General features: G+C 35.3%; 1 protein-coding gene across 1 annotated transcript in view; it reads right to left on the bottom strand.

Moving 5' to 3' along the window:
* Positions 1-12,096, bottom strand: part of FMN1 (formin 1) — a 189,729-nt gene that overhangs the window by 35,220 nt on the left and 142,413 nt on the right. The window contains exon 14 of the mRNA XM_050898323.1: positions 7,620-7,712. Within this exon, the coding sequence (XP_050754280.1) occupies positions 7,620-7,712 (93 nt within the window). The remainder of the gene's footprint in view (positions 1-7,619; positions 7,713-12,096) is intronic.

Genomic DNA, 12,096 nt, shown 5'->3' with positions numbered 1-12,096 from the left:
TTGTTGCTAAGTAGCGCTTATCCTAGGTCAAGGATTTTTCAGTCTCCCATGCTCTGCCAGCAAGCAGGTGTGCAAGAAGCTGGGAGGGAGCAGAGCCGAGGCAGCTGACCCGAGCTAGCCAAAGGGATACTCCATACCATAGAACATAATGCCCAGTATATAAACTGGGGGGAGTTGGCCAGGAGGGGTGGATTGCGGCTCGGGCATCGGTCAGCGGGTGGTGAGCAATTGCATTGTGCATCACTTGTCTTTTCTTGGGTTTTATTTCTCTCTTTTGTTTTGTTATATTCTTTTTCATTACAATTATTATTATTATTATTATATTTCATCATTATTATTGTTAGTATTATATTTTACTTTAGTTATTAAACTGTTCTTATCTCAACCCACGAGTTTTACCTTTTTTCCCAATTCTCCTCCCCATCCCACTGGGAGCTGGGGGGGGAGTGAGGGAGTGGCTGGGTGGTGCTTAGCTGCTGGCTGGGGTTAAACCACGATACGTTAGCATCCTGCCTTATACGTCATAGACTGCTTTGATTGAAAAGCAGTAGAGTTTTGAGTGGAAAGACTTTTTTTGCTGTAATATAAGAAATTATACTATCATCCTCCTGCACTCAAAATATGTACGGGGCTATAAACTAAGAAAGGAAGGTTGCTTTCCCTGGGTTAATACAACAGGTGCTACTAGATGAAGAGAATAAATCACCAGGTATGAGCACCTATAGCACAAGAACAACATTTAAGATGGAATATTCATATACCCAGGAATAAGTAGGAAATAATCAACAAGAAACTGAAAGTCTGCCAGCTGAAATATACTACAGCAGAGTTAAAGGAAAGTTAGTGGCATAAATTTCTTATATGAAAGCTATAAGATGGTATTTTATGTATTGTTGAGGAAGAAAACGGAAACAAGTAAAGTTGGGTGAAAATAAATTTAAGATGGTAACAAGTAATGTGATAATAAAATTATTTGAGTAGGGATATTAGGAATCAAAACCAACAGTAATAAAAATATCTTCCTGGATGCTAGCTTGAAATCAAGATCTAAATGATTTATGGTTTCAATTATTTGGTTAAAAGAAGTCAAATATACTTCAACAAGGTTTCACTTAGAACTCTATGATCTAAAAACCAGTGTTTCCAAATAAAGAATCAGTATTTCATCTTCTTACTGCTGAACAAATTTGGAAGAAAATACGGGATCGCTGTATCCAATGAGAATTTGTTACTTAAACAGAAGAAATTATTTTTCTGGAAATCAAGTTATGAAGGTGGAACTGATAGAGAGGCATGAAGGCATGGAGACATGCATGAGAAAGGAAGTAACAATTCTTTATGTAGTTGCAGTAACCTAGATCAAACAATTAATGTGAAATTGCTTCACACATCTGCAAAGGCCAGGAGCTAGCTCTCTGCCTTTTTAGGCAGCCAAGTATGTTACAGAATCACACAAGTCCCCCTGTTTATCCTCCCTATTCTCATGTCAGAGAGTATAGTAGTTTTGATCGGGAGTTTCCGGTCAGTACACTTGGATGTTGTTTTTTCATGACATTTCTTAATTTCTTGGTATAATCCCCATAAGAATAATATAAAACAGAAAGTAGTTAACATACAAGCGAAGGGGGCTAGCCTTAATAAAACTTATTTCTTATTTTCTTTCCCACTGGACTACCTCAACAATCCTCTATGGTGCATTCCAACAGGAAAATGAGGAAATGCGGATCAAAGCTCCTGTTCTGCAGCAGAAATACATTAAAAAGCACAACAGACTGGATGAATGCCCAGGTAGCTACTGCAGCCTGGCTAAAATTAATAGAAGAAATCACTCAGCAGTAAAAATCAGATTTACTGACATTTTCCATGTGGTTGCTAACCTTGTTTGAAAAATACACTACCTCCTGACATAATGCTGTGGTGAGTAGCTTGGTCTATGACTCTATTTTTCTATTGTACAGGCCCATGACTGCACAGTGTTGATCTTTTATGTAGTATAAGACACAGCAGTTGTAGCAAAGCAATGAACTTAACCAATGTTTCCTAAGTGCTAGGCTAGAATTCTAAACACAGGACAATTTATTTTACTATGGGATTAATCTCAACAGATCTACTCTATTCAACAAATCCCTCCCTCTCCATCTTGCTTGTTACCTTGGACACTGCAGTGTATCATGTGCTTTTCCCAAATAGTTTTGCTTTCCACTATCAATGATTTTAAAAAACTGTTCTGTCTTGACATCAGACTACTTGCTTCCCAGACTCTGCGGTAAACTAAATGAATTCTTTTAATAGCAAAGTCTTCATCATCAAGATGCTTTATTCTTAGAGAAATGAAGAGAGGCAGCTATGCTTTTCCTATGCTAACTGCCATGAAGCATAAAGACTTTTTGATTGGCACATTCCAGTATATGAGGGAGGAAATCGAGCCCAGATTAAAGTTTTGTCATACTTTCTGACCTGGAACCAATGAAGGGGAATTTGGGACCAGATTTTGCAAGATCCTGCATAAGTCTGTGTTATACATTTCCACATTCATTAAAATGGATGAACAATATGAAATAGTCAAGCGGCAAAATAAGAAATAAATTTTATTAAGGCTAGTTGCCTACTCCTGTATGTCATTTACTTTCTGGTTTGTATTATTTTTGAGAGAATGCACAAGGAGAATAAAAAATGTCATGAAAAACTAACACCAATGGCTACTGGCCAGCATCCCTTCTAGTGAGCTTCATAGCTGCAGTAACCAAACTCTTTCTTTTCTCCTTTTCAAAACAGAGTATTTTGCATCTTTCTCATATTCACCTAACTATTCTTTTTGTGTGAGATAGCTTCGTATCAAAAGAGGAGTTTTCTTCTAAGCAATTCCGAGCAAGAATTTCATAAATTAAGGAGCATTCCAAACCAACCATTAATTTCATGATTTCAAACTTCTTTTTGCATATCATGGCAATTTAAATGGAAAACATTATAAACATATTTCTGAAAAAAAACCATACAATAATTCCACTGGAAATACAGTAAGTGTATATTAATTTATAGTAATTCTTAGGTCTCCATACTATAATAAAATGAATATAATTTGTTGCATATAATATAATTTAATCTACTAAAGATTATTTCCACTTTGAGAATAATCTAAGCCCTTTTCAAAAAGCATGGGCATATCAAATACAGCTAATGAAGTATTAACACAGTTTACACATGATGTCTTTCATGTAGGAATCACAAAGTACTTGACAAAGATTATCTTTCACTACAAAAAATAGCAAGAATCATTATTTAACATTCTGTGTACCAGAAAAGTGAAGCACTCTCTGAAAAAGAGATTAACCAACTATTCCAGCATCACATGTCAAGTAGGGAATAGAACCTAAAGGTTCTGGCACCTAATTCCCTGTTGAAGGCACTAGGCTACATTACATCCAGTTATACAAAACAGCACTGACATCAGCAGAAGTACAGTTTATCCCCTCTAGCATTTTAGAATGTCAGTCTCCATAACACTCTCAGTGTTTTTTGTTACAACACAGCAAGTATTAGATTTAATTGGTATTAATTGTAATTAGGAAATGTAAACTGTTCAGTTTAAACAAATCAATATGGTTTTTTTCTTATAGTATTTCCAACTTAGCATTGACTAGAAATGATGGGAAATTGTGCGTGTGAGAAAAACCTGAATATCTATGAGTTCCAGCCCTATTTTCAAGCCAGAAGTTTCAGAAAAGCATTGAGCTGTGGATACTTGCTGTGAGCTGGCAGAAAGATAACAGACAATTTTTTCTTACATTTGCTTAAACCAGCCACAACTCTTTTCTAAACAAACAAAACTGAAAGCAGATGCTTAACGGATGCTCAGTATTATCAGTTAACTCCTAATTTCAGAGAAGCAGCTGAGTTTGCAGACACTTATCTAAACTGAACCTCTGAGCTTGACATTTGTCCAATGCCTATTCTAGTGCCATAAATCAAGATGGGGTTTCTGTGTTATGTTTACCTATCTTCACTGTAGATATGTAGAATGAAAATAGGATTTTCATTCTAATACCACAGAAAGTACCACCCACCAATTATAAAGATTCAAATCAATCAGGTGACTGAAGGAGAAATAGGGTCAATAATTATAGGATCTGACAACCTACTGACAACTCATCACAGAAAAAGGCAGATGAAACAGAAATGTCAAAAGATGAGAATTAGATAAAATTAAATGTGTATAATTAGATACCACAAAACATAATATTATAAAGCAAAAGGAGAACAAGAGAATATAAGAAAAAAGTTGACAAGTAATCCATATGGTTTTGCTCTTTCTAGAATACAAAAAACCTGAAACAATAAAAAGTGTCCAGTAAATGTAATAATTTGTATAAAGAACTCATTGTCCCAGGACACCGTGCAGGAACGTATCCTCTCTTTTTTTAAAAAATATATACATTATTGTCCTGGTTTCGGCTGGGACAGAGTTAACTCTCTTCTTAGTAGCTGGTACAGTGCTGGGTTTTGGATTTAGTGGGAGAATGATGTTGATAACACGCTGATGTTTTAGTTGTTGCTAAGTAGCGCTTATCTTAAGCCAAGGACTTTTCAGTTTCCCATGCTCTGCCAGCAAGCAGGTGTGCAAGAAGCTGGGAGGGAGCAGAGCCGGGGCAGCTGACCCGAACTAGCCAAAGGGGTATTCCATACCATGGAACGTCATGCCCAGTATATAAACAGGGGGGAGTTGGCCGGGAGGCACGGATCGCGGCTCGGGAACTAACTGGGCATCGGTCAGCGGGTGGTGAGCAATTGCATTGTGCATCACTGGTTTTTTTTTTCTCCCCCCCCCCCCCTTCCTTTTTTTGTTATATTCTTTTTCATTACTATTATTATTATTATATTTCATTATTACTACTGTTATTATTATATTTTACTTTAGTTATTAAACTGTTCTTATCTCAACCCATGAGTTTTAGGGGTTTTTTTTCCCTTTCCTCCTCCTCGCCCCACTGGGAGTGGGGAGGGGGAAGCGGCTGCGTGGTGCTTAGTTGCTGACTGGGGTTAAACCACGACAATTATTAACAAACATAAGGATAAAATTTTCTGTTACACTGACAAAGATAAATGTATCTCAATTTCCACATTGATAGGCATAAACAGGGGAAATGTTTGGAGGAATACGTTTTTCTATTTGAAATGTAAATGCACAGTTAAATTCCAATTTTCTCTAAAGCAGAACTAATCTTCTTCCAAGATTAACTGGGTATTTTTATCATATTCCACATCAGAAATTAGGGTAGTTCAGCTTTGCAGGAGAAACCAGGTACTGTGTTGCCTTTATTTTTTGGGACCGTGGTGATATGCATTTGTTATTCTTTCTGCTGGTTTTAGCTGGGGTGGAGTTAAATTTCTTCATAGCAGCTCGTATGGTGCTGTGTATTGGATTTGTGACCAAAACAGTGTTGATAACACACCCATGTTTTAGCTATTGCTGAACAGTGCTTGCACAGCATCAAGGCCTTCTCTATTTCTAATGCTGACCCCGAGAAAGTAGGCTCCGGGTACACAAGAAGTTGGGAGGGACCACAGCTGGGACAGCTGGCCAAATTGACCAAATGGATAACCCATACCATATGACATCATGCTCAGCAATAAATCTGGGGAAAGAAGGAGGAATGGGGGGAAGTTCAGAGTTCTGATGTTTCTCTTCCCAAGTAGTGGTTATGCGTGATGGATCCCTGCTTTCCGGGAAATGGCTGAACACCTGCCTACCGATGGGAAGTAGTCAATGAATTCTTTATTTTGCTTTGCTTGTGCACGCAGCTTTTGCTTTCCCTATTAAATTGTCTTTATCTCAACCCATGAGTTTTCTCTCTTTTACCTTTCCGACCCTCTTTTCCACCCCACCGAGCGGGACTGAGCGAGCAGCTGTGTGGTGCTTAGCTGCCTACCGGACTAACCACAACAGTCCTCAAGAGATCCAGGGTGTAATAAGAATTACAGAATTTGCGATATGATCATGGAAGACATCATTTGGTTAGGGTCTTGGCAAGACCTGGGCAAAATTGAATTATGGTCCAGATTTATACCTGAGTCTATCAGGTATAGACTGCTCTACTCTGATGCATTTCTGGCCAGTAGTGAGGAAAGAATACAGACTGTCCATTTCTGAGCTGCTCTAAGAGGGTAATTCATACAGTACAATGAATCAATTAATCTTTGCAAGATACAATTACGCTGATCTGCTACAATACTTTGGCAAGCAAGATCAAGAAGCATGCTGGAGATCATAACGGTTCTGTAGAAATATATATAGTACTATCTCAATCTTGATGTTATTGTTAAACTGTAAGTGAAAATTTCCAATTAAATAAGTTGGAAAGACAATACAACTGTCCTGCAGTGACATAAAGATTTCCATTATAATTTTTTTGTTTTACAAGTTCTTTGGCAAGAAATTTGCAGCTTTAATACTGTCCAAATACACTTGCAACTAAAAGAAAAAATATATCAAATAAATATATCCATTGAGCTCCATGGCCTGGGTGAAGAAGAATATTAGTTTATTTAACAGTACAATTTAACAGGGACTGTTACTTTTAAAACATCCTGTTTTCACTTATCAAAGTATTTAATAAGATAGCCTCATGAAATAAAGTCATTAAAAAGACATTAGGACAATCTCGATAAAAAAGATTAAAGCTAATTCATAAATTATTACAACAATCTCAGTGATCACTAATAGTAAGCAAACATTCTGCCTGGATTAGTAGATTCACATAGTTCACTTGACTTCTCAAACAGTAAATTGTTAAACTGTTCATGATTTCTGTGAGAAATACTAGCCCTTTGGTAATATTTAATTCTTAACAATTCTTAATATAGTCATCAGAAATGCAGCATTTACTCTGTTTACCCAAATAATCTGTACTCCTACGACCTGGCGGGGGCGGGAATCTATTCCCTTATCTATTTTGCACTGCTCCAGAGACAATAGTGCTGGCAGAAGCAGGTGACTGGGAACACATAGTCTGGGAAACAGGAGAGAGCAGGACTGTTCTTTTCAACAACCTGCGCTTACATTGTCTTGAACTGATGATCAAATTGTACCTTGGATCTCACCCCTGTTGTCTCCAGACTCTACCCTGGTAAATCACTTCCTTATGCCTATTTCTGTCTCACACAAGAAAAAAAATCTTTAAATCTGAATCAGTCAGTTCATAAGCCCACACTATTGACAAAAGATGCTATTACTTCATGTATGTATGTGGACTTCCTCTAGAAGGGTATTTTTCATTCCAGTCTTTTATAAACTTGAAGCTTTATATTCCCTCTGATAAATGCAGTCTATGATGAATATCTTATTCATTTTGCCTACAAATAATGATAAAGAACAAAGCAAAAATAATCAATAGGAAACGGGTGAGATCAAGGGAACAATTATCTTTGACAAGTGATGTCCAAGATCTGTGTAATCATTATTCTTAACATATATTAGGCACATTAGGAACATAATCCATAACAGATAGTACGAATTTTCAGAGGCAACAGATATTTAATGCAGCTTACATTATGTATAACTTTGTAAACCACTACAGTATTTGCCAATAATTTTTTTTTTTTTTTTTTTCAAATGTGCTTACCTTTCTGGAAGAATTCCTCTAATTTCTCCTTGAAAGGCTGGAGATGCTCTTCAGAAGACTCTCTGCAAACTAACTTCATCTGCTTTTCAGAGGCTACAAAAAGAAGTTGAGAGACATTTGTGGCATAATTCGTCTACCAGAAGTAGATGTCAACACTGTGGAAGCCTACAGCTAAATTAGTCACCTAGACTTACTTTAGAGGAAATGGAAATAAATAAGCACTAAGGAATCCAGCAATTACATTAAAATAAAAAATACCAATACTAGTCTAGCATATCAAATAGAAAATTCTAAACTTGTTTAAAGAGTGGAATTTGTCCTCAGTAATAACTTTGTCCTAAAACTCCAGCTGTGTGCTGAGACACACACAAATTCTAGATGGTATTTAAAGCTCTCAACTTTGTTTCTGTGGTGAGTGGAGGATGCCTTGTATCTGGACTGATTTTAATCAATCAATGCCAGGCATCCTATATTGAACCATTTTTCCTAACACAGATGCAGGAATTCAGCTTTACGTAAGTATTCAAATTCCAGGCCGTGATATGAAATAGTAGAAGTCTGTAAGAAAGTTAACTTACATCTAACTGCAATTTGTTTATTATTTAATCTATCTGTTATTTTAAGACCTGATGCCATGCCAATTTCTAAAAACTCCAGGTTATTCACCAATGAATTTTAACATTCCTAGAACTTCTAGTAAACTTTGTAGATTCCAGCGTTCCACATTAAAGATGAAATGAGACTGATTGAAATCAAAATGCAATTACCTGCCATTTAGCAACTGAATTTATGAACTACTATAAGACTTCTTTTTTTCCACAACTCTTCATTCCCAAGAAGCTAAATTTAGATGGAAATTTATTTTGGAGTTAAACCCAAGATTACAGTTTGGCTGCATGAAACATATTCACACCGTATTGCTACCACCATTATATAGTTCAACTTACTGTAGCAAAAATTAATACAAAACTGTAGAAACAGAAGTTGAGAATTTGTAATTAAAATGTCAGGTTAATGTAAGTTTGCAGTGCAGTGAAAAACGTCAATGGAAGGTTGAAAACAGATGCATACATTTTATTGTACAACTAGTAGTGTGCCTGTAATACTCTTGGACCACCAGAACTTACTGAAAAAGACAGCTTTTCAATTAATTGAGATCAGAAATCCATTTGGACAGTTGTTACAGAAAAATGCTGAAAAGACACCTGTTCCCACCTAAGTGTATATTTTAATTTAGCATCCCTCCACAATTCATGTAGGTTGTGGACTATGACATTATTGGGGAGCTCCAGAGCTTATGTAAGATGGCCTGGGCTACAGTCTAAGTTTATCTTTAATCTCTAGTCTTGCAACCTCTAGCATAAGGCAGACCTTTGAAACTGTTCAGAGTAAAGTTAATGGATATTTGTTTGTATGCCAGATAGTAGGTGGAATGGAGCTTTAATTTAAACATAACAGACTGGGAAAGAAAGTCTTTTATTAGCTGCTCAGTTATGTGTCTTTCATAAATTAAATTAAGCAAAACAGATCAGAAATCAGGGAAATTTATATGATTTTTAAAGATTATTTTCTTATGATACATGCCTCTATTAAAAATTTGAACTTTCTATGACTTATTGTACACTGAATGAAATTTATGTATACTTAACATTTATGTTTGTAGAACGAGAAGGAGATTTCTACAGCTATTCAAGCAAATTGTAACACTTTGGAAGAAGACGGACACATCAGAATTGTATAGGGAAAAAAATCTAGCAAAATAACTGAGACAGTATTGTTAAGTTTCTGACTGGAAGTTTGAACAAAGTAGCAGCTACAGGTTTGTGTTTTTTCTTTGTGTTTAAACAAATCTAGAGAAAATTATATAAGGCAATATTTCAAAATTATTTTAGATAAATATAAAATGACAAAAGTCTAAAAGTATTAGTACACTTATTATGTTTGGGCATTTAGTACACAGTGACTATAGAATGCACATGATTATTACAATCATGTAAGGTTGCAATGATTGCAAGCCAATAATTATTTTATAATAAATTTATATAAATAATTTTGTATAAATCTACACAGAAGTAGATTTCTATGACTATGTATTATAATAATAAGCTTGTAGCTACAGTAGTATCTAAACATACTCTAACATACTCTAGAAAGGTGTTTTCCCAAACATATGGTGTTGCTAATGCATTGTCTGGAGTATTGAAAGCTTCCTAGATGCTTCCTACAAGCTTTAATAACACAAGATTTAGAAAGGTTACTCAGATATGTCCCATGTAAATATTTAAATGACCAAGAATAGGATGAATTGTTTCTAAGTTAAAAAGAAAGCACATATAAAACCCCTTCAATAATTTTTTTTTTTAATAAAGATGACTAAGATTGACCTTAATCAGATGATAAAAGCTACAGGAAAATATGGACAAGAAGAAGTACCAGCGCATAGAGAAAAAGCTGATTTGGGTAGTGAATTCTTAAGAAGAATCCTAACATCCTTAACAAGAAGATCAACATTTGGAATGAGGGGAGAGGAAGAGTAAGAAGAAAGGCACAGAAGAGAAGAGCAAATGAGACAGATGACATAGAATAAGTGAATCAGGGGTGCTGATTAAAACTTTAAAAGTTTGAGATGAGATTAAATGAGATGAGATACCAGTTTGCATTGCTTAAGTCATCTTGAAACAATGAAACTGAAAGAGACAAAAGAAGTCAAGTAAATGTTGGCAGACTCTAAGAATTTACGTTATTGGAAAGCCTTAAAAAGAGACCTTTGGATGAGTCTCTCTGCTGATGATATTCATCTAGATGATGTCTATCTAAAACTAAAATCTATCCGTTTACTTCCTGAAGTTCTTTCAGATAACTGCCAAAATAGACTGAAGGGCTCTCAGAAAGTTTCAGCTTTGAGCTAAAGGAATCAAGCACAAGGGTGAAGTGAAAATCTGTTAATCACAAAAGCAATGTATTTGCCTTATACTGCTTAATCCTCCTTTAACTGACTCTGAATTTAGGTTCTACTTCACTCAATAACCTATACTTTTGGTCTACAAACAAACAAACAAAAAAGTATCTGGGCAACTGAAGGTTAACTAATTCCATTTAAAGTAAACTGCACTGAAATATTTGAATAAAATTTAACTTTATTTACTTGCTAATGTTAAAAATAAGACACATCACACAGGTATGGAGTCATTGGCTGAAGGCAGTCATGAACTTCAGCTTGAACTGCAGTCTCAAAAATTTTGTATTCCTGCTGAAATCTCTCCAGTCTCAGTCTTCCCTTCAATAATGAAATGTACTATGCAGAATAATGATTCCTTGTCCAATACCTATAAGAAAATGATGGCTAGGACCACCAACCAAATGTATCTTTTAGGCTGAAGAACTTTGGAACATCATCAAATTTGCCTGGGGATAGATATGGCAAAGAATGGTGGAAGTGTGTTCAAAGGAATCACAAATCTGATACAAATAAAGACACACTTGGAAGAGGAAAAAGATTGTCATGACAGGGCTAAACCAAAAGTTTTGATTAAAATGGCAGTTCTCATTCTACATATTAAAGTCAGCTGGTCTTTGTCAACCTAGATTTGTAATATTGGTTAAAGGCTACCACACAACTCTATGACCTGCCTCAGTTCTACACAACATAATAAAAAGGTTTCTGGTAACTAACACTCATTGAATTTCCTGTTATAGAAGTTCTTTTTTTTTGTTTGTTTACTCAAAAATTTACTTGAAATATATTGTTTTAAAAAATAATAATAAAATTACCAAGTCATGCCAAACATTATTAAAAAAATTTAAACTGAAAAGTCCTGTTCCATCAGTTGCTCTGATTTGTTTTGCTAAAAATGCTACAACATGTGTGAGGGAACATGACATGAATTTTTTGTATTTTGTTCTCATATTCACTACAATGGAAACCCTTTCCTTTTTAAAAGAAAATTATTTTAGCAAGGTTTTTATTAGAATGATTCTGAGGTAAAGAATCCTATTATGCGTTCCTTCTTTGAAATAAATTCTGAAAAGCTTCTTTCTGAAAAAAATTCTTTCTGAAATTCTGAGGAATCTGAAGGAATTCTGAGGAATCTGACAGCTAGCACACCACACACACTTCTCTCAACATCTCATTCCAAAATAATCATTTGAGAAAATAAATAACCTGTTTCAGCAGTACTGAGTTCAAACAGATGCAAATTCTCCATTACTGTAATAAACTTTTGGTTCATTTTCTTGGTATGCATTGTATGTTAGTGAAATTAAATGTAATATGCTACTTTGAAAATTGTTTATTTCTAAATGAGCTATTGCAAAAAAAGAAAATATGAGTGTGCAATAGTATTTGAAAGCCCTTACAAATTGTTGGATGTACATCATGCTTCACCCACTGCAAATCTTGGCCACAGAAATGGAAACCATTAGCAAAACATTAAAACAAAGCTGGAAACCGCTGATTATCAGTTTGCCACTGTCTTCA

The sequence above is a fragment of the Gymnogyps californianus genome, chromosome 5 (genome assembly GCF_018139145.2).
Source record: "Gymnogyps californianus isolate 813 chromosome 5, ASM1813914v2, whole genome shotgun sequence".
NCBI lineage: Eukaryota > Metazoa > Chordata > Aves > Accipitriformes > Cathartidae > Gymnogyps > Gymnogyps californianus.
This window is presented reverse-complemented; position numbering and strand designations above follow the sequence as displayed.